Raw genomic sequence first — 21,996 nt, 5'->3', positions numbered from 1 at the left:
ATGGGCTCAAATAAAAAACCAAGTGGCAAGGAAAAACTTGAGTTTTAAAATGGAGGATGTGAAGTGCTTGTTAGCTACTGCCATACAAAATGTCACACCTAAGTCTTGGAAAAATTGTATAAGACACACTATAAAAGAAGAAGATAGAATGTGGGACTTAGACACAATAGTGGACATTTCGGTTGAACCATTAATTATCAATGTAAATAATAGTGATCGCGATAGCTCTTCATCAGCCGACGAGTCGTCTTCATACGATGATTAATATTTTAACTTCCTGTAGAGGTCGAACCATTTTATTAAGATTACTTTCGTATGTAAGTAAGTTTGTTTTGTTAACCTAGTTTTCAAACTAAAATACATTTTGTACTAATAAAAATTTGCTCTTAAAAAAAAATGAATACTTCTTATATATATTAGGTATATTCGATTCGATTTATTTTATTTAATTATAATATATATGTGTGAGTGTTTATATGTTCACTAAAAGTAAAAGTTCACTTCATGTAATCGGCAAGTTCAGAATTGGATTTTCATAATTATGTAAATTAGTATATTTCAAATATAAGTAATTCCAATGAAAAGAAACCTTTCATTGAAATAACAGCAGGGTAAATCTCTCTACCTACCTTTTTGATAATTAATTTTTGTCATAGAAAGTTTCTTTGTCTCGTATGTTTTGTACAAAATTATGGAATTTGAAAGTAAGTGTTTTTTGTGATAAGAAGTATACACTTCAAAGTTAAATATAAGTCTCATATCATATTTAAGATTAATTTTTAAAAGTCACTGCAACAGTGTGAACGATACGCTACTGAATGCTAAGCTAGTTGTTGTCATGTATGACTTTTACAAAGAATATTATCGTACTTTAGATGTTTTCTATATATAAGTATTGTATATAAATATAATATTATACATAAATATTGATGTTACTAAATACATTTTATTATATACCTTAACAAATACAAAACGATCATTAATGTGATAATTTTGCTGCATGTCAATGATTAAATGATAAATTGCTAGAATATCTATCATTACAAACTGGCAACGATGTTGTTGGTTTATCGCATTCACAGTTCGGAGAATTTACTGCCTACAATTTTGATTCTCAAGTATAAAACACTAGAAATTGTAAGTTATAGTAAACAACATGCCTTCTTCTCTATATTCTTATCTCTGCAATTATTGTAACTTTTAATTCTTGAATATTTGCAGATTTTGCTTTGTACACTGTATGTTTTAAATGACACCCTTGAAAATAATCCGTAGATATTCGATAAAATCACGTAATACAATCCACCTTCTGGTGGATACGTTATTTAAATAGTCTGTTACCACAAAGGCATAGTGAAGGGCTCCATTCTGTTGCAACCGAATATCATAGTTGGAAAACCGTTTAGTCTAAAAGTTATACATTATGAAATTTTCAAATTAAAGGATGAATATGAAAAGGGTTGCTTGGAATGGAAAATAACGGAATCAACTTAGAAATTATAACGTTTTGTAATAACTTTAAATAAGTTTAACCATTCAGATTTATTTCGATGAAAAAGGGATCAATTATTTCTTGGCTGTTATTCCAAATCATATGTTAAATCCAAATTTTGTCCAGTTCAAAATATACCTAGAGAAATCTATGAAACCATAGAAAATTTTCTAGACAAATATGCGAAAAAATACGAATACCAGTACGGTATACAAATAACGACATTGTTTTGTTGACCATAGGAATTAAGATTTATTGCAATCCCATCTCTAAAGTATATTTATTATAATGCTCTAAAACTAATTTTTTGGTTATTTTTTAGCCTTAATAACAATACAAATAAATAAGTAATATGCTTTATGTCACTGAAAATTGTACAAATTTTATGGACAAAGCTTTAATCTTGGAGGTTTTGATAAAAGTTTATGGTTTCAACAGGATGGTGCGCCTCCGCATTACGCTTAAGATGTTCGAAGGTACCTCAACGAAATTTTTCCGAATAGGTGTATTGGAAAATGTGGACATATTGAATGGCCAGCGAGGTCGTCAGACCTCATTCCTTTGGATTATTTTATGTGGGGTCATTTAAAGAATGTTGTTTATAAAACGAAACCTGCAAATATTGGAGACTTAAAAACAAGAATTCGTAAAGAAATAAACAATATTTCTCAAGAAAGCTTAAACAAGGTTCTACAAGAATTTGTACAACGTTTGGGTTACTGTCAAATACAAGGGCTACAATTCGAACATTTAAGATTAAGTCATGTATTAATTACTGGATTGCTTTTAAGTTATTTATTATAATTTATTAATATTGTAAATCAATAAAAATAAATTTTCTAACCGCATATCTTTCAAATTATATCCGTTAGACCCCCAGTATTATACTTTTTTGGAATCAGTTTTTAAACAAGTGTTAACTCACTTAGGTGCAAAGTTTTATATAACTTAACAGTATAATACATATAAAGATATATTACCTATAGGATTATTCTTCAGTAAATATAATAATTTCATTTAAAATAATAATTTTATTATCAATAATAGTGAACTATAATATATACCATAAACTATATAAATGATAGTGAACAATAATTACTAATTAACTGATCCATTGTTTACTTACTATTTACTGGTAATCTAATGCACTGTAATTTTTTATTTATTTATTGATTGTAATTTAACTTAAATTAGACTATTTAAATCTGAATTTATTTTGAAAATAAGTATTATAATAAGTACCAGTTAAGTGAGCTACACGTTATTGTATCTTTTTTAAATCAACTAAAGCTTTATCTGCATTAGCTTCTAGAGTTGTAAACTTAAAAACATTGAAAATTATTTCTCGTGCTTGAGATCTCAAAGGTTTGCCCTCTAATACACTTGCTATTTTAATAAATATAAATAATAGTTTATAATATACTCCCACTCCAAATAAAAATGTTAATGCTTGACAACACTGTCAGAAATCTAGCACTAAATACTACGATGTGACCTCCTAGCCGACAGCAATAGAAATGAGCAATCCCTTCCACTTTTCAATTTGTTCTACGCGCAACCCGCCAGCTCTCGCTTGTCGCATTGTACCACGTGTACTTATCAGTCGATCAGGAAACGTTTGATTGAGGAAGTCAATAGTTGCTCTAGAGTTGTGAGCCGAACACCCATCCTGTTGGAAATAAACCTCCTGAAAACTAACGGGAAGGCGTCGAACTGCCAGAATGATCTCATTCTGTAAAAGTTGTAAATATTTGGGCTCGTTTAGGTTTCCATCGATAAAAAATGGACCGACAATATAGTCGCCTAACATCCCAGTCCAAACATTTAACTTTTGCGGATTGTGTGTATTGTTATTTTCATTTAAAAAGGGTTTACTCTCAAAGTATTAATTGGTATTACTCCCAGCGACTTTATTTTTCCAAGTTAATTATTATTTACTATGGAACCACTAACAGGAAAATTTTACTGTCACAATGGCACGTGGTTGTCTTTTTAAAGACGAATCACGTGCTATGATTTTTTCTGACGGATATTGTCAAGTTAAAGTTGATTTCATGTAATCGAATGAACTATCTTACAACAAAAGTCGTCCCAGGAACGCAACTCACCAATATTGACAATATCATTTTAAAGTCGTCTACTTTAAAATGTAATTTCTGAATTGTCAATATAAATAAGTCAGACAAAATTAAATTATCAGAAGAATTTATCAGAAGAATTATATTACAATAATTATTGTATTAAATAAACAAGTTGAAGTCACTTTATTTGCAGCTAATATAAGACTAAAATATTAATAGTGCTAATACCTTCGGTGATTTATGCCACTAGGTGTCGCTCTTCGGAACTTGCACATAGCGAATAACTGGATGCAAGCCGCACAAGATGATGGAAAGAGCTGAGGGTGACCTATGTCAGCAGTGGACGCATGCAGGTTGATGATGATGATGATAATTATTGAATTATCTCTATATTGTCCTGAGCTTTTACCACAAGTATAGTTTATAGCAAAGAATGAAAGAGATCAAAATTGTATAAAAGATATCATCATTCAACTAAAATCAAAAACTACTGACAGAGGAAGAAAACTGTCATGAGAAAGATGAAAAATATTCGTAGTCCTTAGTATGCCGAAACGGTACCAACATAATGTAGTTTGAATAAATTGTTTAGAAATCAATGACTTACCTTAAAATCTTTCTCCTTTTGAATTCTTGCTGCTTCCTCGATATCCATTGGATACATTATTTCCGAAATAATTTCACTAACAAACTGAGTCATTACTTCAGGATTCGGTTTTGTTATTTCTAGATTGCTTACTATCACTTGGACGACATCTCTCGTCAGAACGACATTCTCCAAAATGTTGACAATTAGTTTATTCAAACATTCTCTGGTAGTTACGTCACCGACGTCCAAACATTTAGCCATCAGAAATAGCTGTTTGATTATGAATTGCTGTTCCAAAAACTCTACAGTTGTTACCTCTCTGGGCATATCTACATAAAATCTAGAAAATGATAAAAAATATTTAATCTTGAATTCAAATTGGAGGAGAAAGTTTTATAGACAGGCGTGGAAAACATCGTTTATATTGAGAAAAATATTTAATTTCACTGAATCTTCAAATACATTTAAATAGTTATACATATTGGACTTGTTTAAATGTTTTGTTCCAATTTACTGCTTTTTTGGAATAAACCACAATTTTACTTTAAAATAAAGTTTAGTTGACATTTCGATTTCCGCTTCGGAAATAGTTATTTTGAGAACGATTTCCGAAGTGGAAATCGAAACGTCAAATAAAATTATTTTTAAAGTAAAATTGTGGCTTATTCCCAATAAAAATAGTAAATTGCATTAAGATGCCACATGTTTTATTCCATTTTCAGTTTTATTTGATTCAGTTTATTTAAAATAAAAATTTAATATCTGTTATTTCGATGACCTATGATGATCTATTGACAGAAAAAAAATCATTTACTGAGACACGATCATTTACTGAGGATGAGGTTGTCATTGTTCTAAAAGCTCCATATTTTGACAGCATACACCTAGAATTTCTCATCAATGCTGGCGAAAACGTAATTAGGTGTCTCAAAACTCTTCTCGACGTCTTAATAGCTAACCACCTGCCTAGAGAGTTCAAAAAATCAAAAATAATAGCCCTACCAAACCCAGGCAACCAGCATACCAATTACAAGCTACATACCAGTAGCAATCCTAAGCTGTTTATACAAACTAGAGGCTGGTTTTCAAAAGAAACTGAAAGCAAGTGCTGTATAGCATAGAGGCATAAGCAAACTAAAACTCATCAATAACGGGCTTATTGCGCCAACCTCCATCTAAACCACGTCACTATCGACGGTATAAATGAACCGTCTGCTTACCCAGAACCAGTAGTGCATTGATTGGTGATCAGTGTAGTAGTGTCTGGGGGCTAGGGAGACAGACCTTGGAGTCCTGAAGAATACATCAGAGAGGATGTCGAAAGCTCGGCGCAGTGATAATCGACGCGGTTTAACCTGGAAGCCTGTTAAGTTTAATATTAATTCTTGTAATAGTATTAATCTTAGCCTTAGGTTTAATATATATAAAAGTGATGCCGGCCTTACAGCGGCCATTCCGCTTACGGATCCGCTGAATGACATAGGAGGGTCTGGTTTAGCAGGTAGACGTTCGGCGTAGACTCGGCGATGAGAGGGCATTTTAAACATGTTTTACTCGAGAACTATCCCTCTCGTATCGAAAACACATAGAAAATATCGCTGCCAAAATCAGAACTTGCAAGAATATAATAAAAAAACTCAGTGGTACATGGGGCGTCACTACAACATTACCACTTCATATATTGCCAGTTTGGACAAACAATAGCCATACCACACTTTTTAATAGAAAATTGAATAATACAACGAGACTGATTTCTGGTACTATTAAATCAACACCCACACACCACTGGCTACCGGTGCTACTTATTCGTATTACCTCCTGATCTCCGTAAATGAGGCTCTGCTGCATGAATTTAGAAAGATTGAAGTCAAACCAAAAGAATTCCTATAACTGCGGTGTACTAGACACACATAAGGATAGCTAAACAACTTCAGAGCAATAACTATATGTGTATAAAACAGTGGAGTCTTAATTGGAACCAACAGACAAATGAATAACTACAGAACTGGTTTGAAGGCTACACCTGCAATATCACCGACATGAAATTAAATCGTAAACAATGGTCCGCATTAAATGAAGTGCGCACTAGTCATGGCAGGTGTGCAGATTCGCTCCACAAATGGGCAATAGCGACTGGAGTGTGATTGCGGCCTAGAAAACGATCCAGCATATTTGTCATGAATGTCCCTTATGACCATACACAGGGAATTGATTTGGAACCTCGATTATTTGTTGTTATATCATATCATATTATATTAATTTTACATGTAGCCATATGCTAAATAAATAGAAAGAAAAAATGGAGAATTTGATAAAATAGGTTTCGGATCCCCAGTCCGGGGCTCGAAAAGGTATAAGACTGTGACAAGAAGAAGAGACCTAGTGACCCCGATTCAATAGTGTTCTTCTTTACACCAAGAGGAACCTATGTAACCAATATTCAAGCAGGAGTTGTCATAGGATTTTTCCACCACGAAAAAGAAAAGGCATAATAATATAAGAAGATGAAGCCCTATTCACTCAAATTCAATAGGTCTTCACCTTCAATTCATTACAGTAAGAGGAACCTATGTACGAGTGGTGCCCTAAAAGTTTTTCAACAAATAATAGAGGAAAAACATATTTGTAGAAACAATCAACTTTATTGTTTTTCCAACACTTTTGCATTCGAACAAACCAATCGTCAAAGCATTCATGTCAGTTCGAAAGCCCGAAATGGGTATCTTAGAATTGTAATTTTTAATCTGCGTCGCGGTTGTGACAACCGCGTCATGTTGCGTCTTAAAACGTTTACCGTGTGGTTTGTAAAGAAATCACGTGGTGCCAAATCAGAATTCTATGTCGATGAGCCATGTGAGAACTGGTATTGTCTTGATGCAAGAGGATATGACGATTTCGGTTGTTCACCGGAACCAGACGTAAGAATTCAACTTTCTTCTACAACATGAACAGCCTATTTATATGTTTAAACAGCCTGAATAAAATGAGTACCTTGAGTAAACGTAGGAATAATATGTCGTTGAAACGTGCCATTGGCTGTGTGTATACCGTAAGCCCAAGAAATAGAATATCCCTACTATAACACTATTAACCCTACAGATTATCTCATTTATGGTTTATACATTGATAACCCATAAATGTTCCAATCTTTATTAATTTAATAGCAAAAGTAGAAGAAAAACAAAGATTTAAACCCCAGATAATCGTCATATAATTAAATAACTTACTGCTTTATATATTTACAAAGATAAATCAACTCTGGTACTACATTCTCCAGTTCCTCTCCACTATCCGCATTACGACTTAAATATTGCACATATATCCTCCAGAAACTAGCCACCTCCCAGTTTAACTCCTCAAACGGTACCAAATGTTTATTATTCAAAGGAAGAGTTTTTGTTAAAGTACTTCTATTCGTTATCCTAAAAATAAAAAGATTATAGAGATTATTTTCTCAGTTTTTTGTTCAATAACGTATCAATTTCTAACAGAAAACAGGTCAACAGAAAACCAACCTACACTAACAGATATTCAAATTATCACTTCAACCACAATGTAAACATCAAAAAACGAATGATCACATCCCTATATGCGGAAGCACCTGCTCCAATGAAAATGCATTTCAGAAAGAAAAAACGTGCTAACAAAGGTTTTGACTAAAAATGACTACCCATTGTCATTTCTAAACAAGGAACTTCACAAGATTTAATTGAATTGATTGAGTTAAAAAAACAAGTACCGTTCGCGTCATAAAAAACTGGTACAACTCTTATAATCGAAAATCGTATTTTTTAAGTTGTGTAAATTGAGCTTTTCACATGTGTCATTCTAATTTCGAAGGCCACGTTGCCAGTTCAACGAAAATATTATATCAAACCAGCTAAAAGCAGGGCTGTGCGACAGGTCGCAGGTTTTGGTATATTAATAACTAAAACAATATCGAGCATTCTCGATCAGTCAGTCACATTTATATTTAAACATTTATTTAAACATACATCTCAAAAAATTCTATTAATTTTGAAATTTTCCATTATCTCAGTACCCATACATTGATTCGTGTTTAATTATAATTTGTGAAAATATTTCATTTTGACAAACTTGTCAAATGTGACTGATGGCAAGCAATATTTTTTATGTTTAATTTTTATGTTTAATCGTTCGGATATGTTCGGGAAGTTTTCAGTCTGTTATAAGAGGATTTTTTAAGACAGACGATGATATCTTACTCCGCTTAATTTTATTCTCATTATCATTTATACACCGTAAATCATTTAATTTTGAAAAAATATGCATGTCAATGGGTAGGTAAATGTTTTTTGTTTACATTTTATACATAATAATGTAAAAAAGTAATAGTCTATTTATAGATAAAAACGGATTACAATTAGGGTGTAGATTCAACCTCCATAAAGAACATTACAGTGAGATATTGGATTGTAATGTAATACTGTCACGTTTTGAAAAGCATTTTTCTACGTAGGATAAAGTATAATGTTAGTTTTTTATATTTATCGTTTATGTAATAAATAATAAATTAATTTAAGTAGTTTGCCTGTTACTAAACTTATTGACATAACATACAGTCAACAGTTTATGTTCGGTAAGTAATTAAGTAAAGTATAAAATTACAGTAGATGCATTCCAATGTTTCCTGTGCCAATACCCTACGTTTAAATATCTTAACTTAATCCTCTCTCTGGTTATTAAATTTATTAGATACGGTTTTTTGTTGTTAATAATAAAAATAATACCTATCTAAATACTTTATACATTTTTGAACGTTATTTTTTACGTTTTAAGTTTTATTTAAATTTACTGATATTCCGTTATCTGTGATGGCAACAACGAATTGATTCACGAACCATTGTGTCCAGTCTGAACACAGGTTTACATTGGGAAAAAAAAGTGTACCAGTTTTATATGACGGGAAGTGTACATCATCACAACAATATTCAAAACAACCAACATATTGAATCTATCCTGTCCAATCTTTTCTCCAACGCTTTATGTAGTAAACCATACACCATATCTAGCTGGATTATTTCTGTAAGGCTGCCAGTTCTAATTTCGCGAGAACCGCCCTACATCGGCAAACGAAGACGTCCAGTGTTGTTTTTCAGTCTTGCTTCTCGACAAATAATTCGCGGTAGATACGATATGCCGGTTTTTTCGGACCGAACGTAATTCTTAATAGGCGAACAAGTTCCTCCTCTGTCGAAATGGTATCTTTAACGCCTTGAAACCATTTTGCCGCGAAATCATCAAAAAGCCTCGCGATTCCCCGAAATGCTAATAAAAGCATTTACGTCAGGGCCCATCAAATCGCGAATGGCATTCTGACAGGTTGCCACTTTGGAACGACGCCGACGGCGAAACGGGAGCACTTTGTACTGACAATCTCGACAAAAGCTCTTGGAATTGTTCATTGGTCAACACGACGTTTTGACTCATATCTCTAATATTAATCCACGAATCTATTGGAAAATTCCTCCAGCACCTTTCTGTACATTACAACGTATGACCCTTGGAACCTTGGAACACGTTAGCACTAAATCACTTCCGAATTGGACAAAACAGAAGGTTTTAACACGTATAGTCCAGTAAGTAATACTGAAGCAGTCAATTGTCTAATAACTTTGTAACCTTCATGCAAAAGAGTTTGGTATACAAACGTTCAAGGGCAGGTCGCTAAAGTCGATTTGTCGATTGTAAAGAAGATTTTAAGACAAAACTATCCTTTTATTATTTCTTTGTTATGACCAAAAACATTATTAAAACATTCTGTTACGTTAAAAAGTTACGTCATTCCCGAAAGATATTAAAATACCAATTTGTGTTTACAGTATTCAATTACCATGAGAAGTGTTTATACAAAACTAAGATTGAAGTCGTATCCTAAGAAAACAAACATTTAATATCATGGCATTATATTATGAATGAGCAATATATGAAAATAAAATTATACTTTATCCCAAATTTCGAAATTCGTTCACATCGAAATCGGTACAACCTGATTTATCCAACTGCTGGTGGTTATGAAGAAAATGATACAATTTATTTCTTTTTATCCTCTAAGTAGTTAGCTGAACGAAACCATGAGTCCGTTTAATAGGAACATACCATATACCATAAAGAGATATAGGGTTGAGTTTCAGAACACATCATCATCATTCAATCTTCGCTTATCCACTGCTGGACATAGATCTCCCTCATAATTTTCCATCTATTTCGATCTTGTGCCTCTTGCATCCAATTCCTATGACAACGTTTTAGATCGTCAGTCCAACGTGTTGGTGGACGACCTCTGTTTCGGTAGGCATCATCTCTTGGTCTCCATTCCAGTATCCGCTTTGTCCATCTATTATCTGTCATTCGAGCTACGTGACCTGCCCAGTTCCATTTCAGTGTTGCTACTCTCTCTACTGCATCAGCCACTCCTGTTCTTTGTCGTAGCTGGCGATTTGGGATCTCGTCTCGTAGTGAAACGCCCAACATAGCACGCTCCATCGCCCTTTGACACACACGGATCTTTTGAACTGTTCTCCTTGTCATGGTCAACGTTTCCGCACCGTAAGTTAACACTGGCAAAACACACTGATTTGAAAATATGGTTCAGCTTGCCGAAGGCTGCCCAAGTCAGTCTTATACGACGAAGAAGCTCAACGGTTTGGTTATCTTTTCCTATGCGAATCTCATGACCTAGGTATTTATAGGCCATTACCTGGTCTATGGATCTTGTTCCTACGCATATATCTTCGCTGACTACAAGATTTGTCATCATCTGGGTTTTAGATATATTTATTTTCAATCCCCCTTCTAGCGAGGAAAGGTAGAGCTGATTTAAAAGTTCTTTGGCCTCATCTATCCTATCAGCTATTAGTACAATATCATCTGCAAACCTTAGATGGCTAAGCTTTTCTCCGTTTATGTTTATGCCCTTGTCGGTCAGTTTTGCCCTTTTACATATATATTGCAAAAGCGTAGTGAACAGTTTCGGCGATATGGTGTCCCCCTGGCGTACTCCACGTTGTATCGGGAATTTCTGGGTTTGACGATCACCCACTCTAACACTGGCTGTTGCGTTTTGGTATATGTGTTTAATTATATTTATATACCGATAGTCAATTCGGAATTCTGTCAAGGCTTCCAACATTTTTTGTTGATTTACGGTGTCGAATGCCTTTTCATGGTCGACAAATATTAAAGCTAGTGGTTTATTACACTAAGTGCATTTTTCTATAAGATTTTTTATTACCAGTAGGTGATCGTTTGTTCCATAGCCTTTTCTAAAACCCGCCTGTTCTATGGGCTGATAAAATTCCAATTTATTTTCTAGTCGTTTCGTAATTATTTTTGTAAATAGTTTATAAATATGTGAAAGTAGACTTATGGGCCTGTAATTCCTGAGGTCGGTAGTATCCCCTTTTTTATGAAGTATGATAATTTCTGCGTTATAACACTGGGTTGGTGTTATTGCTTCCTGCAAACATCTAGTGAATAGTTTGGCAAGGACCTGCCATAATCTTTTTCCAGCCACTTTCAAGGCATCTGCCACTATTTCATCGCCTCCGGGGGACTTATTGTTTTTCATTTCTTGCACTGACCTTCGAACTTCATTGGGTGTTACGTCCGGTAAAATTTCAGATCCTTGATTTATTATCTTTGGTAATGATCCACTCCGGTTACATTGCTGTTCTTTGTATAGGTGTCTATAAAAACTCTCTATCGTGTTCATAATTTGAACTCTATCCTCAATGATTTGCCCCTGTTCATTTCTTAATTTGTGGACGTTTTTTTTCCAATGGACATGCTCTGTCTGAGTACTTTCAAGCTTTTGTTTTCTTCTATTACTCTAGTTATTTCCATCGTATTGTATCGTCTCATATCTTTTTTAACTTCCTTTTTAATTTTCTTATTCAAAATTCTTAGTTCATTTTGGTTATGATCCTGATTTTCCCTAAGTTTTCTTCTTCCCTCTAGAAGATGTTTTGTGTTGTGGTTTAATTTTTTGTTATTGTTTTCAGGACGAGGACAGTATTTCTTTTCAGCTTCTTTCAATATTTGAGTAATATTGTTCATTTCATTGATGCTGATATTCTCTAAGTCGTGTGTATCCAAACTAGTCTTAATATTTTCTTCGTAAGGTGTTATATCTTCTGGGAACAGCCAGCTTCCACTTTTCTTTTTGAGGATCATTTTTGTTCTTTCAACTTCAGTGTTAAACGGATGTTACGGATTAAAAACCCACTCCTCCAACAGATGAATCTTCGTTTCCTCTGAAATGGAACATATTTCCAGACTTAAGTATTATTTTATCTTCTTTTCGACGCCTAACTTCACTTATACCGATTATATCCCATTTTATGTGTTGTAGTTCATTCTCCAGTTCTATCATTGATGCTTCTGTTGATAAAGTTTGTACATTGTAGGCACATATATGCATTTGTAGTTTGTTTTGGTGGCCTGATCTCTACCGGTGATTCTAAGCACCCTCTGCTCCAACACTGTTCTGACCGCCAACTTGGTCAGGAAAATTGCAACCGCCGGGGACTGAGGGCCGTACACTTGATATATCCATCATGAGGGGAAATTTGGCCTTGAAACGCCGCGCTGGCCAAGCGTGTTGGCGAGTTTTAGGAGAAGGAAATATAGTGACCCGTCTGCCTTCGGAAACCTAGTCGCCATTCGGGGTCGGAAGAAACAAGAGTTAGCCAAGAGAGGCTGATAGGAAAGATTAAAGACATCCCACTCCATGGCCTGACTGCTTAGAACACATATCATAAATCTATATATATATATATATATATATATATATATATATATATATATATATATATATATATATATATATATATATATGAGTAAGAAAAAAGAAGTACTTATGACTCGTTTGGAAAAAATATATAAATGTTTTGGATGGGTTGGAGTCAATAAAAAGGGCTATTGGTTAACTATTTATTATCTCGAGCTTTCAATTGTGTTTACAATTATTATCAAGAGCTGCTAAAAAAGACAAAATATCTTACAAAGTTGAACTAGAAAGAAAAAAATTTTTGTTAACTCACCAAATAAAATTAGTTTGGTAAATAAAATTGCTGCTAATACATCTCAAAAATAAATAATACAAAATCGTCTTAATCTAATAAATGCTTCTCTGAAATTTTATTATAATTTTGAAAACATTTTCTTAACACAAAAAAAATTGAATTTATAAATAAGTTAAAATAGCGCTATTTTAACTTATTTATAAATTCAATTTTTTTTGTGTTAAGAAAATGTTTTCAAAATTATACTAAAATTTTTTCTCGACTCATTTATAATGAATTTTTTGAAACTTTTGAAACGGTTACAAGTTAACTAGAAAAAGTGTCCGAGTATCTAACGAAGCACTTTGTTATTTCTTAACAAACACTAATTATTTATACCAACACGAATGTCCAATATGGAATGTAATTAGCGAATCACTTTATTTGTAACTTTCAGTTAACGATCTTACACCCGAGAAAATAGTCCGAATTACTACTACCGAAACTCACTTTTAACTCCCTAAATATAATACGCTACAGAATGGTCAAGTGCTACATATGGTCCATCTTGCTTTATGGCATGGAAACGTGGACTTTGAAAAAAACATCTATCAACAAACTTGAAGCATTTGAAATGTGGTCATTGAGAAGAATGATGCGCATACCTTGGGTGGATAGAGTTCGAAACGATGACGTCCTTAAGAGAGCCGGCGTGGAAAGAGAACTCTTTGAATTAATTAAAAAACGCAAGATTGGTTACCTTGGGCACATATTGAGAGGAGCAAAATATGAAATACCACAGTTAATCCTACAAGGGAAGATCGAAGGTAGGAGAGGAGCCGGCCGCAAACAATTATCCTGGTTAAGGAATATTAAAGAATGGACAGGAATACACAATACAGGCGAGCTGTGTCACGCCGCCAAGAACAGAATTCTAGTAATGAGATAGTCGCCTACGCACTTTGGTGTATGGCATGTTAAGAAGAAGAAGAAATATAATTCGAATACTGTCTTTTTCTGTTCTATTCACATCTGTTAAAATAAAATATATACAATACAATCAGACCACCCAGGTAACTGATCCATCTCACTCGAAATGCCACATAATGGGGTTTGAAAATCATATTACGGCTCCTCCAGAGGCGCAGCGTCAGAGATTGGTTTGTTACAATATACTATTAAAAGTTTTTACGTTTATTTAAATACTTACTCAAATATTACTCCTAACACTTTTTCGAATATTTCAATCGTATCTTTGATGTCCTTTTCATCGGCATCCAACCTCAAAGACTTCATAAATTTTAGTATATCGTTATCGTAAAAGTCCAACCAAGATTTAATTAGTGTTGATTTGACAAACTCGTTTACTTCTTCACATTTATCGAAAAATCCAGAACAAAGGACTTGCTGCTTTTCTGAGATCTGAAATAATTTAGATACTTAACGGGATTCTGCGAGAAAAAGCTCTTCTATTTATTATTGTAGATTTGCCACACATTCCTCAAGCATATATTTGACAACAAAACTGTTAATATAGATACTATGGCAATGTAAAAATTCTTAATCATATAAAATAATATATAATAAAAAGTTTTTTAAGTTATTTTCAATATAAAATCCCAGTTATTCATCGTTATTATGGTAACGCACTATTTTTTTAATTTTTTTTTAATCACGGGTAATTTCAATAAGCTAAGCCAAATATTTTTCAATATAAAATGACTAATGGGTAAGAAACTTTTTAGTCCAGTCGTCAAAGATTTGACCCCAAAAAAGGTGCAAAAAATTTACTACTTTAATGCTCAGGCTTCCCCCTTAAACCTCCCTCGTAGCGGGGGGATAAAAACGTAAAAAAATCGATTTACCAAGAATCTGTACACTGTAGAAAAAAAATTTTAGTATCACTTATTGCGTAGAATGAACTGTTCTCTCAGAAACAACGCTTGAAGCGATCGGCGATTCAGAGTGTGCTATCGATAAAAAATAAAATGCGTTTCAAAGATAAAGAGTGTAACTTTCGTATGCAATTTTAGTATTATGCCTCAAATGAAATCAGTTTCTATAAAGCTGTTCAATAAATAAACTTTGCGCGATTTTTGCAATTTTTTATGATTCTCGTGAGATCAATAAAATGTATTATTTTTATTGACCGGTCGTAGTGAAATTTCCATTGTTGGAGACTAGTCTTTGATTTTCGGCAACAAATATGAGGCATTTGAAATATGACCAAAAACGCAGAATTTAAACTTTTACATTACAAATAATTGCACGGTTTTGGGTGTAATTTATAGCAGAAGTTAAGTACTTTTGAAAAACGTACTAATGTAATTAAAAAAGAGCAGTTTTAGTGTACGTTCACACAGAATGTTATGGCGCGATCAGCGATGCGATGCTTTTCTATACGATGATATCAAACACTTTTTGCCGTGCTCAAATAGCGTGCGATTTAGTGCGATACTATGCTAGTAGTGGCTAGTAAGCGTTTCGGTTTGGTTTTCAAGAATGTTTGATTCCATCACCAGTAGTCGCATGTCTAGCGAGAGATATGGATGTGGAAAAATTAATAAACAATGTCAGAATTCATCCGGCCCTATGAGATCAACGATCAAAAGGCTATCAGAATAGGGACAAGGTGAATAAATTATGGGTTGATGTTGCAGAGGAGTTACAAGTAAGTATTTAAGTATTAATTACTGTTTATTAATAATTACGTTACTACATTATGTTCTTGCTTATTTGAGGTGTTTGTAATTGGAAAAACATTCTGTCAAAAATGTTGTTAATAAATAATAATTATTTTTCCAGTATGAAAATACCCAAATAATCAAGACAATAAAAGTTAAATGCTGCTAATGATAGTAATAAACAATTCCCCAAAAACACCTACGTATACAATATAATGTATTGAAAGTTTTAATGAGTTAACAAATATGTTTTTAAAGTATCTCTCAATGAATATGCTTGTTGTGATGATCTGTTGCTTCCACGAACTGCCGACTGATCAGTTACATTGTTGCTCACAGTATTGCTGTTACTTATCGCATTAGTGCCTTCTTGATCAATTAAAATATTGTGCATTAAAATATATAAACAAACACATTTAACTATATTTTACGCAGATGAAGGTTTTGTCTCTATCGCCTTTGTTAAAATTCTCCAACGAGCAACCAAAATGCCAAAAGCGCATTCCTCACACCTTCTAGCTCTAGATAGGCGATAATTAAAATTCTCAATTTCATTATTAAGCTGTCTACGGGAAAATGGTCGCATTAAGTAGTGTGCTAACGGATAAGCTCCGTCTTCAATTAAGTAATAACGAAATTTTATATCGGAGTCAGGTAGTAATGTTTCATCAGGTAAATTTAATTTATTTTTTAATAAGTTTAAGTTTCTGACGAGTTAAAAATTCCACCATCACTTTGTTTACCATAAGCTTCAACCTCAATAATAATAAACTTATAATTGGGATCAGCAACAGCTTGTAATACAAACGAAAAATATTGTTTGTAATTATAAAATATCGATCCGCTCTGGGCAGGACATTTAATTCTTTCTTCTGTACGGGCAGGCATGTGTTTCTTAAGCAAAACTTTCCATATTGCTAAACAAATTTCTTGTACTATCTTTGCAACTGTCGAGACTCCTAAACGAAAAGTGAATGCTAAACTTCTATAAGACATCCTAGTGGCAAGGAATCTGAAAAAAAATGTTTTGTAGGATAGATCATGAAACAAAAACGGCGTAGTAATATGTCTTTTAATAAACGATTTGATTTCTTTCAGATGATGCAGCCAAAAAACGGCGGAAATTTGTAAGGGATGTTTTAGGGCCAAACTGAAAAAAATTTCGAAACCTGAATCGGGAGATGCAACACCTTCTTCTTTTACATCATCTTGGACACATTTTATAAGTTTAATTTTTTTAAAAGATTTAATGGCACGTCGCAACATGACTGGCAATCTACCATCAACTGAAGAAAGTGGTATGATGTCTGAGAATATTCACAGCGATTTACTTAATGATGAGCATGACCTGTTATCACAAGATAATGGGATTCTAACTGAAGAATATACTACAGATGATAATATATCACAGACTAAGGACACTAAAATGTGGTTCCGTTTTAAGATGCATGAGCTTCTGTATAATTGTACTGTTCACAACCAACAACAATAACACGAACAATCCCATACGAGTATAGTTGCAGGGATTCCGTTTGGTTCACCTACGTCAGATTCCACCCTATCTGATTTACAACTATAAAAATGTATACGTATATTAATAAAACGTTACTCTATTATTCTTGTGTATTTTTTATACTCAATATTACAGTTGCACCATTGACAGACTATATTCGATAGACACCCCACTGTTTATATATCCCAATGAAATCTAATTATGTAGTTCTAAGTAAGTTTCTAACCCTGAAGTGTGATCGTTCGCGAACGGGACTCTCTGTATTTTTTTTGGCAAATTTATGAAAATATTCGATGTACTATTTTAATATTCAAACTTACCTTAAAGTTATTGTAAGCCGTTCTTTAACACCTATTGGTTTCTTCCAGTTTGTGTGCATTTTCTCTACGCAAGGAGTTATACCTCTCTGAATGTAGTCGCATGTTTCTAAAGACATCCGAAAATATTCTCGAAATTTATCAGGATGCATAATTAGTTTAGCAAATAGGTAAATGATGAAACTCTCCAAATGTCGCCATTTCTCTATTCATTTTATGAATCAATTTACGTTTTCTATTTAAACACTTTTTGAAAATATTGTACTTTAACAATGAATTTTCTGCCAAGATATATTTCAGTTTTCTTTCCATCGTCACATCCGACACAGCAAAGATCACGGTGGCGACTAGCTCACAAGCATATCATTGTATTGAACCACCCACAGATAATAGCTGGCTATGTAACGCATAGCATAGCAAAGCATCGCATCGCTGATCGCGCCATAACAGTCTGTGTGAACGTAAACTTAAACGTTTTAGATTGTTTGTAATGTGCGTTTTTTAAGCTTATTTCAAATGCCTCACATTTGTTGCCAAAATTCAAAACTAAAAGTTCATGCTGTAGGTTTTGAAGATTATATTTTAGGTATGGAAACTCCACAGTGGCCGGTCAATGAAAGGGATACATTGTATTGATTTCATGAGAATCATAAAATATGCAAAAGTCGCGCCACGTTTATTTATTTAAACACCTTTATAAAAACAGTTCATTTGCGGCAAAATACAAAAATTGCATACGAAAGCTGCACTCTTTACCTTTAAAACCCATCTTGATTTTTAGGACACTTGGATAAAAAGTAATTGAATTTTTACTGTCGAGCTGAGACAAATTTTATTAAGCACTGATTTCGTACGCGTAACTGACATTCAAAATCGCCGATCGCTTCAATCGATGTTTTCTGAGAGAACTGTTAATTCTACACAAAAAATGCTAATAAACGTTATTGTTCAAAATTATCTTAGCTACATTTTTTATTTGAGAAATTTTTTTCTATGGCGTATAGATTCTTGTTAAATCGATTTTTTTTCCGTTTTTCCCCCTTCTATGTGGGGGGTTTTTGGGGAAATCCCAGGTGTAAAAGAGGAAAACTTTTTTGTATCTTTTTTAGCGTCCTCAAAAAGAAATTTTCGGCAAAATTCAGCTTGTTCGTATGATTTTTAGAGGTTCAGTGGCATTTTCGACTCTGACGACTGGAGTATTTCAGGATAGATTAAAGTTGTAATGGACCAAATTGAGTGTTTTCTTACCACAAATTTCTTTAAAGTAGATTAAATTGATGGTGGATAAAGTCGGGCGAAGAGGAAGGATGATCCAAAAATTCATACTTCAAATTCGTTAGTTGACCCATTATAAACTTTGCGTTTTTGTTGGATGGAGAACTATCCTGGTTCACATCCCTTTCACTAATATGGACTGAATCATGTTTTGATTTAATCGAATGACATAAATCTGAGATAAATCCAAATAATAGTTGTGCTATTAAATTAGTTTGAATTTCTACAAATTCTCTGTATGGATTTATTTAAAATATAAGTTCTATAAGGGAATTTTAAATAAAATGTCTTGAGATCTAGTGTCTCTACAGGGAGTACGGAAGTAAACCTTTTATCACATTTCTTCAAGAATAGACAATTTAAGTAAAGATTGTAAATCATTATATTCGATTTCATTTACAGGTATTCTCAATTTAAAAGTTATAAATCTATAAAGCTATAAAACTTTTTTGCACTCTTAGGGATCTAATAAGAAAACAGTAGATGCTATTATAAGATGCTAAGTATTGTTTGAATGGTGTTGTTGAAAAAAAGTTGTTTACTTTTATTGTCAATGATATACGTTAAAACAAAAAATCTGTACTTACATTTTTTTCCAACTACATAATGTATAAAGCGTATTTTCAAGGATAACATAAACTATTGCTTTTGCAATTGGAAAAAGTCTGTCATTTTTGACTGCTTTAACTTGTCCAGTATCATTCTATCTATCATATTTTCTAAATATGTGAAACAGTTGTATGCTTTTTCTTCAATCTTTGGATAAAATTTCTTACAACGTTTAAAGCACTTTCCGCATCTTGTCTATTAGGACCACCACCTAGCGCCTGCGAAAACTGTTGCTTTTTGAAGCAGTGGTCCACTTACTGGAACATTCGCAGCCCTGTTTACGGTAAACCATTTGACCATTGCAGTATCGAATTCTTTATTAGTTGCGGCACGTAGTTTCTCTATACCAACAACGTCTAGACCAAAAATTAATAGAATTCAGATACGGCAACATCGAAGAAATATACGAGCATATAAAGGCGAGTATAAAGCAAGCAGCATTCGAAGCCCTTGGGGAAAAAGAACATATAACAAATAAACAGCACTATTATGAAATAAATGAACCAACAAAAAGAATAATTCAAGAAAAAAAGCAACTATACAGAAAATGGCTGACTACAAACAACGATGAAGTTTATAAAGAATATAGAGAAAAAGATAGAGAAGTGAAAAAACAAATAACACAGCAAAAGAATGAAGAATGGGAAAGAATCTGCTTAAATATTGAAACATATATAGGAGGTACAAGAACTTCGGAGTCATGGAAAGTACTGAGAGGATTGAAACAAAACTCAAAAGAAAAAATTAAATTGGGAAATATACAGGACAAAGAATGGAAGGACTACTACAAGGAACTATTAACAGAACAAAGACCACAATTCATTGGAAAAGAAAACAGGCGAAGACGAAGCAGATTCCCACAACAAGAAATAGAAATAACAGATAGGGAAATGAGAACGGCCATAAAAGCAATCAAAAATAAGAAAGCACCGGGACCTGGAGGCATCTCACCTGAGCTTATAAAATACGGATCAAAAAAATTACACCGGATGATACAATGGATATTTCAGAAAGCCATAAATGGAGAACAGCTCCCAAAGGAATGGACGGCGGCATATATGACATCTATATTTAAGAAAGGAGATAGAAAACGATGCGAAAACTACAGAGGAATAAGCGTAATATCATCAATAGGAAGATTATATGGGAAGATACTACGAGAAAAGATAGAGCAAGCGATAAAAGGCAAAATCGGAGAGGATCAGGCAGGCTTCACGGCAGGAAGATCATGCATAGACCACATATACACACTGGAACAACTGTTGGAAAAGAAAAAAGCAAAAAATAGAGATATACACTTGGCATTTGTGGACCTGAGAAAGGCGTATGACTCTGTACCAAGGTCAGAACTATGGGAGGCAATGTACAAATTAGAAATACAGACGGAACTCATAGAAGCTACAAAAGCTCTGTATAAAGAAAATAAAGTGTCCATTAAAATGGGAACAAGAATCATAGGAGACTTCACCACAACAAAAGGGCTCCTGCAGGGTTGTTCCACGTCTCCAACCCTATTCAAAATATACTTAGAGAAAGCCTTGACTACATGGAAAAGAAAATGCGAAGGCATGGGAGTACCGGTACGGAACGAATACCTATATACATTAAGTTTTGCAGACGATCAAGTAGTGATTGCACAAGACCAAGACGACCTCAGCTACATGATGAAAAAACTACAAGAAGAATATACCAAGGCTGGCCTAGATATTAACCTCGCGAAAACAGAGTACCTCTCTACAAGTGAAGAAGACATAGAAGATCTACAGATTGATGACAACGTAACAATCAAAGGAAAGGATAAATTCAAATACCTGGGGTTTATAATCACGAAAAAGGCAACAACAGAGGAAGAAATTACACAAAGATTAGGACAAACAAGAACAGCAATCCGACAACTTAACTCAGTATGGTGGGATAGACACCTAAATATGAAGACAAAAACGCAGATTTATAAAACATTAGTGCGAAGTATTATGACATATGGGGCTGAAAATTGGATCATAAACAAGAAAACCAGCAGTAAGATAGTAGCAACAGAGATGGAATGCCTGCGAAGATGCTGCAGAGTAACAAGAATGGATAGGAGAAGTAATGACGAAATAAAGCAAAGAACATCAATAGAAACAGACATACTAACATATATAGAACAAAAAAGACTAAAGTGGTATGGACATGTAAGAAGAACTAGCGACAGCAGATGGATAAAGAAAATAACCGAATGGAGCCCCATAGGAAGGAGGAAAAGAGGACGACCCCGAAAATCCTGGAGGAACGAAGTAGACGACGCCATGAGTAAGAGAGGACTGAACGATGGAGAATGGAACAACAGAGAGAGATGGAAACGGTTGAGCGAGGGAAGGCAGTGAATACTGTAGAATCCCTAAATATATATATACGTAGTTTCTTCGAT

The 21,996-nt window shown here is 33.7% G+C and overlaps 1 protein-coding gene across 2 annotated transcripts in view; it reads right to left on the bottom strand.

The window, feature by feature from the left end:
* The window catches only part of LOC140450047 (condensin complex subunit 3-like), an 80,254-nt gene that overhangs the window by 31,119 nt on the left and 27,139 nt on the right, over positions 1–21,996 (bottom strand). For both annotated transcript variants that reach the window (XM_072543474.1, XM_072543483.1), the window contains exons 6-8: positions 14,399–14,610; positions 7,390–7,584; positions 4,181–4,502 (exon numbers count right to left, since the gene is read on the bottom strand). In XM_072543474.1, the coding sequence (XP_072399575.1) occupies positions 4,181–4,502; positions 7,390–7,584; positions 14,399–14,610 (729 nt within the window). The remainder of the gene's footprint in view (positions 1–4,180; positions 4,503–7,389; positions 7,585–14,398; positions 14,611–21,996) is intronic.

This window comes from Diabrotica undecimpunctata, chromosome 1, assembly GCF_040954645.1.
Source record: "Diabrotica undecimpunctata isolate CICGRU chromosome 1, icDiaUnde3, whole genome shotgun sequence".
NCBI lineage: Eukaryota > Metazoa > Arthropoda > Insecta > Coleoptera > Chrysomelidae > Diabrotica > Diabrotica undecimpunctata.
The sequence above is the reverse complement of the archived record's forward strand: the minus strand, read 5'-3'. Positions and strand labels throughout refer to the sequence as shown.